The following is a 22,260-nucleotide window of genomic DNA, read 5'->3' as shown; positions in this document are numbered from 1 at the left end:
GAGTAAATTGCCTGCTATGTTTGGAGCTTATTGAGGGAACACCGAAGGACACATTTTATAGTATATAGTCACCCGATTAAGTTCTCTGTCAATAATGCCACTGGTCATAATCATACTTATTCAGTGATAACTTTAATTTTTTTATTTACAAATTGAAAATGTGTAAGCACCTTTACCTCAGTGGTAAAAACAAAAAGATTTTGTCTAAGAATAAACAAACCTCTGTCTCCCAAAGGACTCACATTAGCATTGTCCCTTTTATTTTTTCCCATTAATATATTGAGAAAAGCACAGGGAAGGGGCGCCAGGTGGCTCAGTGGACAGAGCGGGCACCCCATTTACAAAGGCATGTCCGTGTCGCAGCGGCCGTGAGTTTGCTTCAGGCTTGTGGCCCATTGCTGCATGTCATCCCCTCTCTCTTCCCCCTTTCAAGCTGACATACTGTCCTATCTAACAAAGGCAAAATGCCAAAAAAAAGCAAATCTAAAAAAAAGAGAAAAAAATACAGGGAAATCCATTTGTGTCTGCTTAACACAGAACCAATTTGGGCTTGAAACTGACTTTTGTAAAAAAAAAAAAAAAAAAAGAAAAAAAGAAAAAATCCAAAAGTGTGTGAGAGAGACTAAGAGATCAAGAGAGCAAGAGCAGGGGAAACACACCACAGAGGCTACTTTTGGCTTTTTTTTTTTCTTTTTAGGCTCAGAATTTAATGCTATAGCCTCCAACCAAATGAACTCTGAGCTTTTCATTGTCTATTTCTTTCAGATCAGGTTTTCTCTGGTAAACCTCAGAGCAACAATAATGAGCAGGCAGCAGACTAGACAATCTTTCATTTTATTCCAATTATGTGTACAGTAGATCACTATAGGAGGCTAACACAGTATATGCGGTTATCAGTCGACAGTTTCACGCAAGGACCAAAACATACAACAGCCCAGAGAAACATCTTAATGTCGGGTACCATACCGCATTATTGCTGGAGACCATAGAACATGTCAAACACGATGCTTCATGGTGCCACACACAGTCAAAGTAAACTGTTTGAAGTTAACCAGGACAAAACCTGGACAAGAAGCTGCTGACCATCATTTTCATTATTATGAGGACTAGAGTTATTATAAAGGCGTTTGGAGAGATGGAAGACATTTCCTGTGGGTGAGTAGATTATTTTCTTGCTATGTTGTGAGATGTACTGCTCTGAAAAGGATAAATCAGGCGAAGATTTACTCTCTCAAGCTGAAATATTCATGAAGAGACATCTTCATTAAGGCATTACACCAGTCGCCTTCATGTTAATTTTCGTGGTGGGCCTCTTTGGCTCATTAGCATTTTCCCTCAAAGCAGACAAACAAGTCAACAGTCTCTGCATGCAGCAACCTGTATTTTGGTGATTTATCCAAGTTGTTACATAATACCAAAGCTATGGATCCTCTAAAATGTGTTTGCTGGATGTTGAGTTATATTTATGAAAGGTGAACGGAGAGTTTAATCTACCTGCCGCTTCGTTTGTGGAGTGATGAATGAAGGCTAACAGTCTAAATTCAGGATTCCTGTTGGAGAAAAGAAACAGACCGCTTTTTTATCCCCGGCTGCCTCTTATAGGATAGAATAGTGCACACAGTCATGCTAATGGCTTACCAGCTGAGAGGTGAATGAAAATGATCACATTTGCATTTTTGCTAAAACATTAGACAGGCTTAGTCCATTTTCATCCAGTCTCATGTGGCACAATAATATGCACATTTGCTTCATTCTGCTTCACACACAGCATCAGTTCCTCACTTGCCTCCTCTGAACTGTAACATAACAATTAATCAAGTGACAATCAACAGAAACAATCAGAAAAATACTACGCAAAAGATACTGAGCTCAACAATTACAAAATACAGACAATCATAAAATCAATTTTAACACCTCCAGTGTTCTTAATCCATCTGACGCGACCTTTTAATGATATATAAATATATTGATATATTGCTTTATTGAGGATATACTGCTAAAACATAACTCTAAACTCCTAATCAGTTTGCTGCCGGAGGCGAGAAAAGCCTCAGAGCAACTAATCACGGTTGAATCCATTCATACAGGAAGGCTCAAAGACACGGATGCTCAGTTCAGTCATGGCTCAAGTATAAATCAACTGTGACACGACTTTGGATCAAAAATGACTGAGGTGCCACGTCACATACAGTAAACCTTTACCTCCAAAGAGTCTTAACCCTTTGAAACCTGAATTGACATCAGTTTTCTTGCGCTGTGTTTAAATGCCTTTTACAAGCTGTTAACCCTTTGAAAATGGGTTTGATTTCTGAAACATGGGCAAAAAGGCAGTGACCGACTTGGCAAGAAATGTTCCACAAATTTCGAGAAGTTAGAGAATAAAGAGATGACAAGAGAATGACCTCAGAAATAGATGGGAAAAAATGACGGGGGGTTAGAAAGATATAAAAAAAAAATAGGGGAAAAAGTCCAGAAAACTATGTTAATAATTGCTATTATTAAAAAAATCTTACTTTTCTTTAATAAATTATTATTTTGAGGTTATTTTCTTGTAACTTTTTTCCTATTTTTTGCAAAATCTGGGTGATTTGTTGTTAAGTCGCCCATTGCTTTATTCCCATGATTTTGAAAGAAATCTAACCAAATGGCCCAGGTTTCATAGGGTTTAAAAGTGTTACTGGCACAAAGCGACACAACACCTCAGTAATAATAACCCAAGTTTCCACACAGCATTTCTTCTATCCATCATCTCTATTATAAGGCAGTAATTACAGTTGACGGGACAACAATAAAAGAAAAACATAAGTAATATGTCCTATTTTAAAATGTAGTCAAAGTGTTAATTCAGTCTATTTATGTTTTTTCTCCCAGGTTGCTATTTGCTCCTTGTTACACTAGGGGCCACCATGTGCATTTTTTTGATAACACACACACTTAGCTTCCTGCTGAGCCTGTGCCCTTGTCATTTACAATACACACTCCCCGCCTCGGTGTGTATTTTGACACAGACACTTTGTTTAAAATGGAAGAGGAACACTTTGAAAACAGACCAAATTCAACTAGACTTCAACTGAAAACACACCAGAACCTCCAATCATGTTTTTGTTTGTCATTTTTTCCTGAGGTGAAGAGAAATCCAGTCAAAACAATAAGGTAGTAGGCGTGTGTGTGTGTGTGTGTGTGTGTGTGTGTGTGTGTGTGTGTGTGTGTGTTTGGTATACTGTACAAACTACACCCGACTGAAACACAGGGGTCCAACGAGTCAGAACTTATCATCACCTGTTTACACAAAGCATCACTACAGAGGACTTGTGTCTTTCATGAAGTATACAAGATAAATATTGTGTTAATCCGAGATGTTAAGCTCACACGTGGCCAACAACACCACTGCAGTCTGATCTGTCCTCCATCTCAGAGACGCACTGATAAAAAAACAACAACCCCAAACTGGTCAGTTTTTGTCTTTAAAGAAAGTTACACTTCTTTAACTGCCACTTTGATAACCACTAATTAAGTTGTAATGTGCCCTAAAGATAAATGCCATTTTTAACCCTCTGAAGCCCACAGTTTTATTCTGTATTTATGTTTTGGATATTTTGTGTGCATGTAATATGTGTGATAGCGTGCATTCGCTTTCTGAATGTACAGATGTATTTATTTTTACAATGAACCTGTGGTCTGAAATAAAAAAAATATTAATTCATCATTAACATATGACAGAGTGTAGTTAGTGGAGTTGTAATGAGTGATCAATTAGTTGTCAGTTAATGAACTGATTGCCAGATAATTTGATAATCGATTAATCATTTAAGTAATTTTTTTCAGAAAAAGTCAAAATTCTCTGATGCAAGCTTTTTATATTTGAATATTTTCTGGTTTCTTTACTCTTCTTTGCAGCGTTGCAGTACATGAGACCGGTCTTGGTCTCAATATTTCAAGACCAGTCAAGACCCCAACTGCAGGGATATAACAAAGCCGCCTTTGCAAAAACATGAGTGTTAAATGTAGATGGTTAAGTTAATTTTGGCTCCCCAATGTTTGTTTGTCTTTAATTGCCCATAGAAAACAAAGTAAAATTCCCACACATAAACTTCACCTCTGCATTGTTTTTTGCTTATTTTATCATGTCGTTTCTCACTCTACACTTGCACACATACATACAGTACATGGCAATAAAAGAGGTGAATGAAGAGGATTCTTCATTTGTTTTTGGTGTATGTTTTTTCCCAGAATGTGCATCTTTCAGTTCAATTTGAGGAGTGTCTATGGTTTGCATGTTATGCATTTGCGCTTAAGGGTTTCATGCAGTGTGGAACTACCACTAGTTGGTCTTGGTCTTGACTTGGTCTCGGTTTAGGTGGTCCTGATTATATGGTCATGCCTCTATGACAGTAAACTTAATATCTTTGGGTTGTGGACAAAACAAGACACTTGAGGACGTTATCTTGGCTTTGAGAAACAGATCGGACTTTTCAACATTTTCTGATGTTAAAAGACCAAACTGCTTTGGCCATTGCAAACCATGGTTAGCTTATCAAGGAACGCTAACTGAAGCATAACTATTGTTGCTACATTTACGTCCAGTTGATAATGGCACAATGATTTCAAACAGTTTCAACTACTGGCAGGTGTTGCGTAAAAGTCTGTCTGCTCCTAAAATAGCGTTTCTCAAAGCGTTGCTCTCTGTCGATGGGGTTAGGATTTATGTTAACGTATGCTCAGTTGTTGAAGAGGTGACTGAGGTTATAGGGCTAAGGATGGTTTCCAGTGAAGGTTTGCAGAAACAATCAATGGGGGAAATCACTGGGATTATGTGTCCTGATAAATTATTTTCACGGGCACCTTGTGGAAAATCAGATATAAATATATACTGTATTTAAGGTATAAACAGGTGTAGTACAGATCAAATGTATCTACTGTAGAACTTAACAGAGACAACTGATCAAGGATATTGGAAGTTCTTATTTCTAATTGGTTGTATTTTTTCAAAGTAATGGGCAGACACCTCTTGTCAATCTACGTTTTTTCACATGGAGGCCTCACACAGACGTACGTGCCACTTCAGACATTCTCAGCTGTGACTCAGTCGGGGGGCCACACAAACGTTTGGTCACACAGTTGATTTATGGTCAGCCTTGAAAGCTCACAGTTGGTTGGGCTACACAACACGTTGGTTTATAGTCCACCTAAAATGGCTGCTACCACTCATCATCACCACAGATCAAAAAAGGGGCTGCCACAGTTTTCTGAGCATATGACACCAGTGTAAACAGATAATTAACTTTTTAAGACTGACGTAAAGTGACACTGAGTTTTGCTTTGCAAGTTATTTAAGGTTATATCAAAGTCCATATTAAAAAAGTGTCTATGATAAGTGTAATGTAATTAGCTAAAACCAGTCTTTGTATCAACTCAGTCAAGGTGCAGAACAACAGTTAACAGCATTAACAGTCTGACAGGAGATTATCATACGGTGATCAGTTAAAAGCACAGGTCACAGTAGTCGCTAATCTGCCTTCGTCTCAGCAGCAGGAGGTGCTGCGGCTGAAGACACCAGTCTGCCAGCTTCACCCTGGTGCTCCACTGGCCCCTCCCCACCTCCTTCCTCCTCATCCTCCTTCTCTAGCCCCAGTGGAGGCTGTCTTTGTGCCCCAGTGTGCCTGGAGCGAGCCCTGTGCCTCCGAGGGTGAAGGAAGAGTGCAGGGTCTGGCATCGCTGTGGGCTCTGCGGGGCCCATCACCTTCTCTATGGGCACACACTCACGGGCGCGCTCCACTCTGGAAGACACCCTCGTACTCTTACGCTTGGGTTTGACCACAGGAGAGGAAGGGGAGGCTCCTGACGGCATCTGTGGAGAAACGGAGTTCTGCTCGGCACCATACTGGGCCCCCTGACTGTTTGCTCGGGCGAGTAGTCCCTGCCTCTGCTGCATCCGCTGGTGGTGCAGTTTCTGCCGGGCAGCATGCAGCTGGAAGGAGAGGTACGCTGCTGCCTCTGTTTGTTTCTGCAGCTCCGTGTTGAGGATGGTGGAGCAGTGGCTGCGGCGTTTGAGCTCCTCCAGGAAATGGCGCTCCTTTTCCTTGAGATTGGCTCGGAGGGCTCCCACCAAAGCCCCTTTATGAGTCAGCTCCTTTCGAAGCTCTCCTAAGGAGCACTCCTGCTCAGACAGACGGCTTTCCAGGTCCCAACAACGAGCCTCCAGGAGCTCCTCTTCCTCCTGTAACTCTGACACAAAAATACACATGTTAAAGGAGTTTAACAATTCTCAAATATAACATAATATAACAGAATAGAATAGAATAGAATAGAATAGAATAGAATATATCTTTATTGTCCACCAGGGTGGAAGTTTGTCTTCAGCCCACCAAACACAGAAGACAGCACAATAAACTGCAGACAGACAGTTAGTAAGACCAGAGCACATAAACAGGTCATTAGGGACACTTAAAATAACAGTCAGTTCAGGTCATTGTCTGACCGTGGTTTAAAACTCATCAGTTATTTTGTTGAGTTGAATTGAGTTGATGATACTGATGGCACTTGGAATCAGAACATATACAAATAATACACAGCATGTACACAAGGATTAATACACTTTCTGCATTAGCATAGAGGCGGATTACTTGCCTCACCTCAAAGTGCAAAGCTGAGCCTTTGTTGGGCCACACAAGCTCTAATCCTCCACACATACTGTTTGACCACAGAGGCACAACTCAGAGATTGACCAGATCATATTTTGTCTGCAGGTCATCTCAGTAAAATAGATGTGAACATAGTTAATGCAATTAAGCCGGCTGGAAAATGATTCAGTCTAGTGGCTTTAGAGAGCTGCTCTAGGCAGGAGCTGAAATGACACACATGAATGGAAAGTAGGGGTTGGCGATATGACCTGAAAACAATATCTTGATATTTCTGGGTATTTTTGTAATAATTATATTCAATACACTGAGGGAAATAAAAATGTATTTTTAAATTCAAGTGTATGCAAATGCAATCAAATACGTGTTATAGTTTTACATGTAAGCAAAACCATAAGTTTGCCTTCACTAAATATATATTATTGTATACAGTGTATTCACTAAAAACTAAACACAAATGTCTTTAGTTTTTAAACAACAACAGTAAACGGTAGCAATTTCACTCTCAGACATGCTTAATTTTTCTGTAACATAATAATATTATTATGTCAGTTGGAATATTGTTAATTTAATATCATATTAAAAATGACACCAGTATGAACAGTATGGTGACACACAATAGTATGAGTAATCTCCATCCCAGCACCAACTATTAGACTAGAGTTGGACAATACATCAACATGTATCCCTTTTTTGGGGCATTCAGGTTCTTATTGAAAACTTTTTTTTCACTGTGACTACAGCATAATGTCATAGTTCACCCGATTTCTTTATATGGTCATCTGCTCCAGGCACGCTACTGCAAGTGTTTACATTACATAGCCTACACTGCTGCATGAAGCGACATGTTAACATCGGGAAAGCAGTCATCCCCCAGCTACAGTGACAGAGATGCTGAGATATTAAAGAAATGGAAATTCAGTCAAATGTAATCGTGGTAGATGGGGCTTTTTTCAGAGGGTGGTTTAAAAAGAGAGGTGCTACACTGGAGCATTTCAGACAAAGGGTGAATACGGGTGTTTCAGCCCAGACAGTATGAGGAGAATAAAGTTTGTTATGACCATTAAAGCATGAAACTATGTTCTAATAAAAACCCAAAATACAACTTTTAACCTGACAATGAGCATAATCGTTCCTTGAAATTATTGAAACAGTAAGGTTTCTCCCCAAATCATTTCTGAAATACTTGCATGCATCAGCTCAAAAATTCTTAAGATTTGGTCTTTACATTAAAGTATATTAAACATCAACTAGACAAGTTCACATGCGATTTTCTGTACCTGAATTAATATTGAAATATGCAAGAGGTGAAATGAAAATATGAACCAAAAATTAATCAGGATTTACCCAGGTGAGGTGGATGGAGAGAATCAGCCAGCACAGATCAATTAACAAAGTCAAACCCTCCTTAAAAATTAAACTTTACTACACACAGAGCAATGTGCACTCTCCTTCTCCACATATACTTATACAGATACAAGTAAATCTAGCCCTGGCAATTTGATATTCTCTCATTAAAATCATCCACTGACTAAATTCTATTTCATCCACTAGTGCTGATTTGTTCAAAAGATACGAAACAGAAAAACTACTACTTGAGGTCTGGTATCTGCATGAACTTCAACCTCAAGGTCAGCTTTAATGCAATATTCTGCCTATTGTCCTTTTTCTTTTGCTTCTGTAGACAACATTTGTGCCCTTTCATTCCAGTCAAATTCCCCTGAGAAGAGGGAGGTATAGATGAAAAGCCAGTGCAGCAACCTCAGGGCTGACTGAGCTGGAGCTCGCCAGAGAAGAAGAAGATTACATCCACAGAGGCCGGCACTGAAGCCTCTGCTCACTGAACTAGGTCAGGTTTGCAGGGTATGAGAATCCTGACGGGCGGAGGAAGGTTTTGTGAGTCCAGGAGGTGAAACTAAAAAGCCTGGGATCCATAATAGGCTTAGATGTAATAGGGAGCTTCATATTTGATAAAGGCTTAGGGTTTGAGGTTAACCCTTTGAAACATGAGCAGATTGGTTTGATTTCTGTGTAAAACTTTGGAGAAAAGGCAATGATAATAATAATAATAATAATAATAATAATAATAATAATAATAATAATAATAATAGCACCTTTCAAAACAGTTATAAGTTGCTTTAAAATAAAAAACAAAACACATATCAAAACATAAAGAGAGCAAAGTTAGGAGCCAAACATTGAAGTGCTTTTAAGTGAAATCACTGAAAAGCAATTCTTAAAAAGTGGGTTTTTAAAAGTGATTTAAAAGACAAAAACATGCGGAGAAAAAGGCAACGATGAACTTGGCAATAAATATCCCACAAATTGAGAAACATAGGTCAAGGGTGAAAAAAATATTACCTAAAAAAGTGTTTTAAATAAGAAGGGAGGATAGTTAGGAAATTATTTTTTAAAAATAGGAAAAATGTCCAGAAAATTCTTATTCTAATTATTTTGAATTTACAGGAAAAAATATAATAATAATTTTTTTTTTAATTATTGTAATTTCACGTAATTTTTTTATAACTCTTTTACTAATGCTCTGCTAACTTTTGGGCCATGTCCTATGAAGTTGCTCATTGCCTGCTTCCCATATTTTGATTTCCAATGTACTCGAGGTTTAAAGGTATAAAGCTGCTACATCTTACATTTTTCATTTTTCTCAAGCTTTTTCTCTTTTTTTTCTGTCTGGATGACCTTCCTTTATTCATCTTTCTTGTTTAGTATATCTGTCCTTCCCTGATCCTCTGAGGAACCATCAGTCTCAGGTTTTCTGTCGCCCATCACCACACCCAGCCTGAGCTCATATGCTAACTATAGACTACAGAACCTAATGTGATCTTCATATCCTTCCAGACTCCTCTCCCCTCCTCCTCCTCCTCCATGTCTGCAGCTGACCGCATCCTGCCGCCTTGTCTTTTCCCTTAATCGCTCTCTTTGCTACCTCTCATTACCTCTCTCCTTCCACCTCTTCCTCTCTTCTTTTTCCTGGCTCTACGTCTCTCTTCATTCTCAGCAAACTCTTGTAAGTGGACACCACCTCTGGGACGACGCGGAAAAAGGAGAGCAGGAAAAGAAAAAGAGGATGGATCAATTTGTCAGGGTGGGAGGAGAACAGAGGGCCGTGCTGTATTGATGGATCTGGGGATAACCTGTCCTGGAAAAGGAGATGGGGTTTAATGGCTGAGTAATGCAGCCACGCACAACACACACACACACACACACACACACTTTCACACAGCCTTTTGACTTCTCCTCTCGTGCTCTAATTCGCTGTGACAAAATGGTGCCTGTCTCTGCATCCCTGCGTCCAGACACCACAAATGTCAGCTATGAGCCAAATATGTTGAGGCATGCTGCCTCTGCAGCTGTGCCTGTGTCTTCACAGAAACACAAGGAAACACAGATGCCAGGGCTCCCTCACATTTTCATGGATGAAATTTCAAGACTTTTCCATGACTTTTCAAGTATCCAAAATAATTTTGTTTTTCTTGCCCCACTTGCCCAGCATTTTTCAAAAATATTAGATTGGAGTACTATTCCAACAGATTTTCAGGGTCCCCAATGATTTTTTGAAATCAGATGATAATTTCTGTTTTTACAGTTTCTCGGTGTGAGAAGCGGTGTAAATTTGACTAAACAAAACAAACAAACAAAAAACAGATAAAAAAAATAAAAAGATTGCTGAATTTTTTTTGAGGAACAAATATCTTCCAAACCTGTGGTTTTCTTTAAAAATATCTTTTATAGGAAAATAGAAATTTGCCAAAATTACAAACCAAAAAACCAAAACTGCCTAAAAATTGTTTGACATGCCTAGTGGGCAGACATGAAAGGAGCGACAGAATGCAGGGAGAAAATAAAGAAACTTTTCCTGATAAACAATTGAACACAAAAAAAATATTATGACACATCAACACATATTAAAGCTACATTACATGGTAAGTTACAGCAAAAAAAAAAAAAAAATCATTGTTATGTTACATTAATGTTATTTAATTTATTACACATGATTTTTCCAAAGCATTCAATGATTTTCCCCAATTCCATGACTTTTCCAGGCCTGGAAAATGTAATTGTGAAATTCCATAACTTTTCAGGTTTGACAACATTTGCGATGACGGAAACCCTGAGATGCACTTTGCACCCTTGATCTGTCTTGTGTTTGGTTTGTCAGAAACGTCCTTCCCCCACTCCCGCAGGTAAGAAAGTGAGGACAGATAAGGACACATGGGTGAGGAGAGGAAGGAGGGCGGTTGACAAGGATCTCCCCCATCTCCCTGGGGGATGAGAGGGTGGGAGGGACAGAAGGAGGCACATAGGGATGTGTGTGTCGAGTTATGGTGGATTGGGGGTTGAGGTTGAGTGTAGTGAAGACAAACAAGCCCAAAGTGATGTAAACATATGTAAGGAGAGCTGATTCATGACAGAGGTTTGTGAGAAAGACAAAGATCTGAGAATTGAACGGATTTTTTAAACATACCTATTTGGCTTCTGCCCGGAGGCTTCACCTTTAGTTCACTCGTCAGTTCTGAAAAACAGAAGACAAAAACACAGGAGGGAGCCGTTCAGAGACAGAAATATGTATAAAAGCACATGAAATCATATCGTCAGAGCTGAGATGAAGATGCTCAGAGGTGCTGAAATGTCTTATTAAAGCTGTGTGCTGACATTTGCCGCTGCTGGTTGAGCAACATAACAGATGCTCAACGCAGTTTCCAGCACAATTTCAGCGAGCTCATACATAATTTATGAAGCTAAATCTGAAACTTTACATCAAAGACTGCGTGTCAGAGACTTGGCCGATGATGTCCTGTTACCTGTCACAGTCTGCAGGAACTCTCTCTTTCCTGCAGTCTCAGTAAGACATAGTAGCATTATTAGCGTTCCTCACCGAAATCAATAGCCACTTAAAGAAAAACCACGAGCTGTGCAATATATTTTAAGAGGAAATGCAAACTAAACAAATAGGAAGCCTCCGCAAAGTAAAATTCAAAATGCTTAGCTTTAAGCAACTTAAGCAGAGCCGTATTTATCACATCTGATGTAGCTGAGGAACCTTTTACACTGTGATGTGGAAGATTTCAACATTTTAACATAAAGCTGCAGTTTAACACTGGAACAGAGTAAAGAGTGATGGATTATAAAGGTGATATGTGTTTTTGTCTGGTAAATACAAATGTTCTCAAGTGTTTTTTTAAAACATTTGTGTAAAGAGGTTGATTTACTGTTGTTTACCGTATTGTGTTATTCTTCTGAACAATAAAATTCTCCGTGTCACATTGTCGATGCATTCATTGTCTTGTGTCAGTGGCCTTCACATCAATTTGCCATAAAAAAACAACACTTGTCTCAAATAAACAGATCTCTCTTGCACTGTTCTTGCGCTTGAGAAAGGTCTGCCTGAACCCGTCATTAGACAAAATGCTCTGGGTTGTTTGTATTTGTTTAAACCAATCACAATCGTCTAGGGTGCCACTAAACTCCGAGGGAGTTTAGAAGGAAGAGCCCAAATCCTACGACCCTTTGTGAGTTGGTCTGGGTGTCTTTCCTTGGTTTTATTCTTTTTGGTCGGCTCGCCAGTTGATTTTTGTTTTGATGTAGTTTGGTGGTCACCCTGCTTTTTTGTAGGTAAATTGAATGTTGATTTTTGGTCCTCCTGACTCCTCTTATTATGCTAGACCTCTTATCCTAAGCCTTTCTGGGGGTTGTGACAAGTATCCCAGCATGCTGCAGTGAATCAGTTGCTTCCATCACAAAATGAGAGTGAATTTTCTGGACTATTATGGACTCTAACAATTACAACCTAATACCATGATACAAAATACATGGGAGCAAAAATTGACATTATGAAATTAATTTTATCACCATCAACCAACCATTTAGCTTTGTCTGCCATATTTGTGCAAAAATGAAGTCTACTCCACAACTCATGAACTAAAATTAAAACCAAAATTTGACTTGAGGTTGCGTTCAATTGAATTTTACCAGATGGGAACAAATTTATTAATCTAAATCCAACACCACTTCCTGTAAACCGAACTATAAAAACGGACAATAGGCACTGGACACTCAGCAGCTTGCCTTTTTCAATTCTAGATTATGCAATAAAAAAAGGATACAACTTATTTTAAGGAGTGCAGGACATAGTAACAGAGCTAAATGATGTTACTGTGAGATACTCCATCAACATGATCAGGATTATCTAAATATTACATGACACGGTTCTGGCATTGCTGGCAGTTTTAGGTATTGGATGGATTATATCTCATGTCAGCGCATTACAGAGACCACTGGTTTATGTTTTGAGGAGATAATGCATCAGACCGGTGTTTGGTACTCAGTTATTGGCCGGGCTGGATCGTCACGGATCGAAACATCTCATCTCAGAGGGTTGTGCAGGGTCGGACAGCTGGTCGTGTCCGTCCTGTCAGTCATTTTGATGGTTATTCAGGGCGGCCAGACTGCAGGGAAATCTCAACATTCAACTTTCAGCACTCAAACACAGAAATGTGTCTGTGTGAGTCATTTTGGGATTAATGTGGCACAGATCTGTCCTGTTTTAATTCCCCACAGCCTGAAATATGTGACTGCTCAATCAGCTATGGATAATGATTGCAAACTAATTTAGTTTTTTTTTTTTTTTACAGGAAAAAATAATTTCAAATTAACTCTCTAATATCACACACTTGCTTAGATGTTTACTAAAAATATAAGGCAGAATCTGGATCAGTGGAGAGCCTTTCTTCTTCTCTTGCTCTCTCACTGTCACACCCTCTATCTCGTCCTCTGCAGTCAGCATAACACGCCCACCCATGCAGCTGGCATGAGGGGAGACAGACAGAGGAGATGAAGAGGAGGGGAAGACAGATAGTAAAGAAGGAAAGGAGGAAAGGGAGGGATAGAGGAACCAAAGACAGGCATGCTGATTGCTGATTGCTGTTTAAGTACTGAATTTACTGCCAAATATGCAAGAATCTGAGAGCTCCTGTTTTCTATCCTCATTCACAGAATCACCCAGAAAGTTATTTTAACCAAAGGTTGGCTATTTAGGAACTATTTCTTGAAACAAAAAATGAAATCGAGGAGCTTAAATATATCAAGCAGAGACGAGGGAAATAATTAAATGAAAAAAACAACCAATGAACAACGGGGAAGCGTGTGAATCTTCCTTTTCTCCTTCTTATTCTATGCACTGATGTGAATTTGGTTGGAAGAATCGTATTAGTTTTTTCACTGCTCCAAAACTGAAAACATATCTCATGTCTATAGATCAGAAATGCTGGAAAAAGTGTGGGGACGATGAAGCGAATCGCTATCACATTTCCGGGACCTGCCCAAAGAGACAATTGTTTTGCGGAAATATCTGGAGAATCACCAAGCAGATTCACTGGTTGCAGATCAAACTAACATGCGTGACACTTTGCTTTGCCAGAAGGAATAACAGGAAATGATAGATACCAACAGAAAATACTTAAGAGTTGCAGTAAAAAAAAGCAATCACTCATAAATTGCTGCAAGCCAACCTGCAAATGGTAGATAACTAGCTTAAAAAATTTAATTAATTAATTAATTAAAGAGATTTATCAGAAATACTGACCTTTCCACTAAGACTAACAAAAGATGTATACATTGCAAAATGGAGAAAATGGAGAAAATCATCTTTGGAATAAAGGATGTGTTTGCTGGTCCGCCCCACCCATCCTCGCTGCTTGAAATGTAATTTAACCCTTTTTTTGCTGTTTTCATAAAATTAGATTTAATTTGTTAAGTGCTGTCGTAGGCTTCATGCTTATAACCCACAAGATGGTTTGTCTGTTATCCAGATATGATGACTGTCATCATGCCTGGCAATGTTCATTAGGTTTTGTTTTCTTGAGAAAAAAAAGGACAAAATAAAATCCAAGTGTCAACAAAAAAAGAGAAAGAAATCAAGGAGCTCAGCACATTCAGTGTGTAAAATGAGAGGGCAATCCAGGCACTCCAGAAGTGTGAAAAAAAACAAGGAGGAATTGCACTGCAACACCTTTATTACAGTAGCTAAATCATTAAATACATGTTTTCAACCAAACGCCGGTCTTCGTCAGGGCTTCAAAAACATTGAGTGTGTGCTATGCTTTGTAGGTCTGGCTTATCTCCTGCAGCCTCGCTGAGCATTTCAAGGCTTTTGTTTCATGGCTCGACCTTGAATGTTGCAAGCATGTCTTGAAAGACACACAAACACACACACACACACACACACACACACACACACACACACACACACACACAGAGGCCTAATTGATTTCTATGACACACAATGAACACATCATATCAGAGAAAATGCCCCAGTTTCATAAACGGAAGACAAAAATTGATTTAGCTCGTTGTTCGGGGAGATAGAAGAGCCTTTATGGTGATGAGAGTTTAGAACAATATACAATAAAGGTCAGCAGTACAAAGTCAGAGCTAATATTCATCGTCAGCTCAACCTTGCAGTATCCTTCCAGGCTGCACATTAGTGATCTGGCAGCAAACACCCATCACACCTGCTATCAGCACCTGGTTTCGCAGCCATCCTCCACGCCCTTCCTCGCCTCACTTTATATCAGCGAACCTCTTTGAAAACAGTCCAAAAACTGAGAGAATGACAAGTTATACATGCTGTCAAAATGTACCATGGCCTGTAAGGCAATACATCTAGGACTCTGAAGCCTAAGAATAAATCTTTTCCCCTGGGAGGATGAGTGATAGTCACAGTCCATCGTCCTGAGATTGACGCTATTGGCTGGTAGAGTGCCCCATCACCCGTGTGCTTAGTGGGGCACAGCTGTGAGAGGAAGAACTAGCAACAAACCTCCCAAACAACAATTTGTACATCTTAAAAAATTGAAAGATGTAAAAAGCACAAGCATGAAAGGGACACTTTGCATATTTTCAACCAGCTTTGTATCGTAACAATGTGGTTAGGATTTCTAAATGAACTGTGGTAAACGTCCCTCCATCGAACCAGCGCCCAGATCACTCTGCCCATATTTCAGCTAAAATCTGCAGGATGACTCTGGCTCGACAACTGCTGGCTGGTACTTGAACTACAGATTGTACTTCCGCATTTTTGTATGCCTGCCTTCACAGACACAAATAGTTGAGAAGTGGATCGAGAGACGGACCCGCCCCTCTCTATCAAACTGTAGGGCTAGACAGTGCTGATGAAAGAAAAATCAACGCCTCATTCACACTGCACAAAAAAACTGTTAACACATACGGACTGGCTTTTTAGTGCAATGGGAATGTGTACAATCGACATTCACAGTCAGGTCAAACGGCTCTGCAGAAGTCACAGGTATTTATCATCTCTGGTGGAAAAACAACACCTCGGTGAACGTGCTAAAATCAGCTACTTAACCGGTTATATGCAATGACATGTGGCCACTTCTTACCGCCCGTCTCTGCCTAAGCGGCGGTAAAACATTTATCTAAATTAGTCTGAGAGAAAAAATGAAAAAGTAAGAGATACATAAAGAGAAGTAACCACTGTTAAGTTTTACAGGCCGCTGTCCATGCTGCTCTCTATTAACCTGTTCTCCGGCCTGTCCGTGACATCAGACAGACACACCAACACATCTCCCATAAACACAGAACAGCATCTTGTCTGTTGAAGAGCCAGAAAACGGACAAGCTTGCAGCACGTCACCAACCAGCAAGAGCATTTATTCCTGCGGTGCAGCACAGTACACTCAAATAGCTGTACTTTGCAAGTCTTTTTGTCTGTTCTAGGCTACTGTAGAAATATGGTGGTGCAACACGACAGACTGGGATGAGGACCTGCTCCCTGTGTAGATAAATATAGGGCTCGATCTAAGGTAACAAAAACACAACAATTCCTATTTACAGGTTATTGTACACTAAAGAAAACATACTTATTATATTATATTCCATTTCTGCCAAAATATCCCATATCCGACACACAGGACCTTTAAAGCAAACGTAAAAGACCACAAACCAAGCCAGATGCCTGCTTCACAGGTTCATGTTAACATCCACTGTCAGTTTATATTGTCTTATGTTGCTTTTCTTAATGCCTCCTCAGTCTTATGTAGAGCACTTTGAATTGCTTTATTACTGAAAGGTATAGAAATAAACTCTCCTTGCTGACCAGAAATCTACGAGGTTGCATCGTGGCTATTTGATCTTACTAAAAAAATAAACATACATTTGCCTGCAAAACCTTTTAACAGATTTCATTATGGCACAAGAGCATCAAAAGAAGCTTTAAAGATGCTCAGCAAAAACAGTAAATGATCTTATGTGTCTTCAGTAATAATCGCCCTGCATATGCAAACCCATGGAAAAACCTTTGAGGAATGTGTAAATGAAATGCAGTTATAGTTTGTACAGATAAAAACTGGGGGGCAGATTCATGACTCCAGCAGCTGCAGGACAAACAGTTATATTTGTTTGTGACTTCTGAGGAATGAACATGGTTGTTTGTTACTACTTAGAAAATGAAACTCTCTGGAGATTTCTGTATTGATTGAATTATTTTTATAACAAAAGGTCTTTTCGAAGGTTTGGCAACACATTGTCTTGATTTCTTGGAGCTAAAAGAGGAGATAAACAAAACCTGAACACCACATGGACCAAACAAAATTGCAAGCCGTGTTTAGCAACACCGTTCAGACTGCCTTTGCGTTCATGGTGGTGTTAGTCACCAAACTGACATCAAAGAGCAGCGACGAAGGCAAAGTGTTCTGCCTCATGTCGCCTGTGTCATGACCAAAATGTCCCACTTAAACTCACCGACAGCACTACAGCCAAAAACCAGCTAGCACATACTGCATGTTCTATGCCTGCATGGGAAATGACTTTTTGTACCAGCAGGTGGTGGTAGTCTGTACTCATCCTCAAAAAGTGAACTTTAGAAGACCAACATTACGGATACAAGATGCTATTAAGCCAGTTAGCCCATTAACAACCCAACCCAACACTGAAAGAACAAATCGCACGTGAACAATAACACAATTATAAATTTCTGCTGAAGAGCTCAATGTCTACAAACATAATCTTGCAAAATATAACAACTTTGTTTTGATCTTGTAAAGAAATGCAGTTTTTCAGTTAGGATGACTCCTGACTGAAAAACTGCATTTCTTTACTTTGTCCTGAGCTGAATTGTCAATCAGCATCCGAAGGCTCCCTGATGCTAATTCAGCATGCTGAATTGGCCGACACACTGCAAAAACTAGGGCGACGGACGCTCACCGACAGCCCGACACTGACTTACGCCTGACCGTCACATTCGTGTGTCAGGGCCTTTAGTCGCTTTGTCCACCTCTCAACACCAGACTCTCTCTCTCTCTCTCTCACACACACACACACACACACACACTCCTTCTCTAGCCAACACGCAACGCTTTACTGACCAGATGTGATTGTGCAGCGGAGCTATAGAGTGATGAAGGTGATGGAGGGGGTCGTTTTCTACAGAACTGGTTACATTGGCCCTGAGCCATCTCATCCTCTCTCTCACACTGACACTGACACACACACACACACACACACACACACACACACACACACACACACACACACACACACACACACACACACACACACACACACACACACACACACACACACACACACACACCCCTCCCCCCTGCTCTGCTCCCTGTATTTGTTAACCACAATCCCAGTCATATGGATTACTAAAGATATGGGATCTATGGATTAACCCGGATGGATATGTTTGAATGAATCTCACTGAGGATGTATTGTGTGTGTGACAAGTAATGTATGTGTGTATGCGCACGCGTGTGTGTGTGATTAGTTACAAAGGGGATTCTCTTCCACTCTGGGGAAACAAAGCTGCCCCCCCCTCCCCCCACCCAAAGATTAAACGTTCATTTAAGCATAAAGACGTGGTTTTAAGTTTAATCATGACCCGGCTGATGTGAGAGTCAGTGAACAAAAGGACAAGGAGAGCCTCCAGTGAATTAATGAAATTACATAAAACATCCCCGCAATTATAGTAATACATTTGTGTGTGTGTGTGTGTGTGTGTGTGTGTGTGTGTGTGTGTGTGTATGTGTGATCACATGCACGTGCTTGATTAAATGGACAGCATATCCATTAGGCCTGAAACAGGAAATGATGCAATCTACAGGAATTGTAGCATGACATCACCATGTAGTCATTGTCTGGCATTGATTGATGGTGGAGACACACACATCAGAAGAACAATGAGGCCTGTATGCACATGGAAAGTTTTAGCTAAACAAAGAGTAACAGCATAAGTTTATGTTATTTAATATGGTCCATAAAATGAAGATGAAATTACCAAAAATGAGCTTCAGATTATACGTCGCTCTACCTGGACAGAATCATATCTGGGTGCAGACTTGATGGATTATCATAAAGTGAAAAAATCTCCTTAAAAAAAGGACACGAAACTGCCTGATTTCCGTTAATACATCGAGCCTGTAATTAAAACTCTCCGTAAATCTTCTTTTTGAGAGCAGGGGGTCAATGAGAGGGGTCGCTGCTGATTACAGCAGAAAAAAAGACACCACAGGAGTCCTCCACTTAAATGTGAGCTCATAAACGCTGAAATTATTCGTCACTTCTTCACACAGAATCTCAAACAAAGATGCCAAACATGATCCGGTTCTGGCTTCTCAAATGTGATGACGTGCTGCTTTGCTTCATCGTATATGAGAGAAAACTGAATGTATTTGGGTTTGGGCTGTTGCTTCAACAGTTTGAATACATGAAATTGTGGGGACATTTTTCATGAAACAAATCAAAAAATACACCTAACCTATGTTATTATTCCACAAAGATATTGACCCTTAAAGTGTGTCTATCCATAAAGCATTGATAAATGGTGGAAAAACTCTGATGCATGGTTGGATTAATAACCAGGCCTGGAGGCACAAAAGTGTCAGGGTCCCCCCAGGCGTTCATCTGCGAAATGTCACTCAAATTACCAACCAGGAAGACCCTCAAAATGACAATAGAAGCCATTTATACAGAAATTGTGCTATAGGGCTGCTACAAAGTCTCTTATTTACGCCAGCTTTGCTTTTTTTTACACAGAACCAAACAATGGTCACATTGTGGCACTCCAGCATGGCGGCACCGCAAAATCAAAAGAGGCGTGATGGACATGTCGTTTAACACAACTGTGTCAGCCTCTACTGTGAACATAGGTGTCAACAGCGCTTTCTCAATGATAACTATGGCATAACATTGCAAAAACAATCATTTAGCATCCCTGTTAAGTGGCAGCTGATCTCATCCTCTCCTCAGAGGGTAAGAAGCTCCAAAATTTCATTGTTTCCCCAATATGTAGACATTTACGTCTGCTTTTCTTTTACTTTGCGTTAGGTGCTAACTGATTTTCAAATCTCCAAAGATGACACCCATCCTGCCGGCTGTCCCTCTTTGCACAGACCTCGATTCAGTGATGTTACTACCTTCACTGCTGCCTCAAAGGTAAGACAACTCTGTCCCCATATTTGAGAATTGTATCATTTACACAGAACAGCCAGACAGCAAAGCGGTGGGGTGGCAAAATGGCATGATATCCCTGTGCAGTGTAAAAGACGCTACAGACACCCAAAATGACTACAGAGACACAAAAAGACCAAAAAAGACACAAAATTACCCCAAAGAGACACGAAACCACAAAAAAGATGCATAATGACTGAATAAAGACACAAAATAACAACCAAAAATGACTAAATTAAAAGTACAGTAAAATTACTTGAAAATTTGTATTAAAAAAACAAACAAACATGGCAACGACCTGGGGAAAGTGTATAAAAATTCTGATAATTTTGAGTCTAAATACTTAATTATGATCATAATAAATACCTCACTTTTTTATAACAATAAAAGCTAAATCTTATAATTTCTTGCAGTTTGTGTAACATTTATTACTAATTAAAATGTATTATCATTATTATTATTATTATCATTAATTTGTTTAGTTCAAAGGTTCAAATACTTGCGAAAGGCAACTGACAGCAGCACAAGGAAAGTGATGTCACTCCAGGTTTCAAAGGAAGAGTGAATATTTTGGGGTTTCAGAGAGATTTATGGATCACACCAAAGTTTCTTTTTCAGTAATATCAAAGTAGTAGTGGTAGTAATAGAAATTGGTCCCTTACCTGTGCATCGTTTCTGCAGGGAGAGGATCTCCAGGTGGAGGCCGTGGAGTAAAGTGAGGTGCTCCTGCCTGAGGAACACCATGCTCCTCTCCACACTCCCTATCTGCCGGGACAGGCTGCTCTCATCAGCCATGGCCGAGTCTGGAGGGACAGAGGGAGGAAATCACAAGGAGTACACTCCACCAGCATCTCAGCCTACCTTTACCAACTTCATATTACACTGTGAAGCTTGAACTCCAGCTGCTAAATGTCACTTTCCCACAGTGGGAACATTGCTTATGTCAGCCACACAGAGAGGAAGTGCAAGTTGTGTATTGAGGTCATGTGGGAGCTATAAATAAAGGTATTGATGACCAGAGAAATCAGCAGAAATGGGAGAAAACATATACCTCCAGTCAGCACGCATCTGCATCAATAAAAGAGCATTTGCATTAGATGTTAAGTCGATGCTTACCTTTAAATCGATGTTAAGAGCCAAAATCCACTAAATACGATGCGCGAGTGTTATAAAAACCTCCTCCGATCCGCGCATGCTGGCCTCCAGATCTGCTCCAAATCCTGTCGGCTGCGGCATTCACCCAAACACAGTTTATCTGAAGCGGTAAAGTGCTTTCCAGCTGCATGTGATGCTGTTTGATTAGAGGACGAAGAGGCTGAGCAGCTGCGTAAAAATGCAAAAGCACCACGATGCGTGGCACCGCGCTCCTCCGGCTGACCCGCTCCTCGCCGCAACAGCCAGCATCACTGAGAGGGGGATGTTTTCAGATGCGTCGACGTGAGAGCCCGCGAGGTAAGTGCGCAGTCCATTTTTCAACAAGCGCATCCGTCTCCCTCGCGCACCGACAAGGAGCTGCTGTGGACTGAGGCTGGTATGAGGAAAACAAGCCTCCGCGAGCAGAACACGCGAGAACATCGTACGATGGAGTCAGCGGGACAGCTGATTGGAGGGACCTGCCCAAATCATCCATACGTCGACTCTGAACAGGATCAATACAAAGAAAACGCGTGGGAGTACAAAGGAAAACATGGCAAACTGTTAATGACTTAATAGGGAAAAAATAAGACCAACCCCCCCAAAACTAAAGGGACAAAAATCAAATGTGACTTGAAAGCAAACTTTTGAAATTGTAGTTGCTGTAAATAAGTCGCATTTTTAATTTTGGAAACTACACAGCATCATTTGATAAGTGTGATTTCTAATGGAGAGATACAAGATACAAGCAATGACATACACAATAATTAAATAGCTCTGACAAGGACTATTAAACCTCCATGAGTAATAATATTTTAATTAGTTTAATTAGTTTTAATTAGTTTATTTGTTTAATTAGTTTAATTAGTTGATAATAGTTTAATTATCTGTACTTTTACTTTTACTTACACTGACTGTGGTATTACTACTTTCTGAATATTTCTCAAACCGCAACTATGTTGTATTCATAAGTATTACTGTATCTAGACCAAACTGA

At 39.9% G+C, this 22,260-nt stretch overlaps 1 protein-coding gene across 1 annotated transcript; it reads right to left on the bottom strand.

Moving 5' to 3' along the window:
* Window positions 1–813: 813 nt before the first annotated feature.
* Window positions 814–21,788, bottom strand: ccdc92ba (coiled-coil domain containing 92Ba). Its single transcript, XM_042486819.2, has 4 exons — window positions 21,246–21,788; window positions 20,792–20,932; window positions 11,122–11,169; window positions 814–6,225 (listed from the first exon to the last, which is right to left on the bottom strand). Exons 2-4 carry the CDS (start codon window positions 20,922–20,924, stop codon window positions 5,507–5,509), a joined length of 900 nt encoding a protein of 299 aa, XP_042342753.1. The 5' UTR covers window positions 20,925–20,932; window positions 21,246–21,788; the 3' UTR covers window positions 814–5,506.
* Between the last annotated feature and the right edge of the window lie 472 nt (window positions 21,789–22,260).

This window comes from Plectropomus leopardus, chromosome 6, assembly GCF_026936395.1.
Source record: "Plectropomus leopardus strain MGB_pleo_1.0 chromosome 6, ASM2693639v1, whole genome shotgun sequence".
NCBI classification, from domain to species: Eukaryota; Metazoa; Chordata; class Actinopteri; order Perciformes; family Serranidae; genus Plectropomus; species Plectropomus leopardus.
Note: the sequence above shows the minus strand (reverse complement) of the source record. Positions and strands in the feature narration are given on the sequence as shown.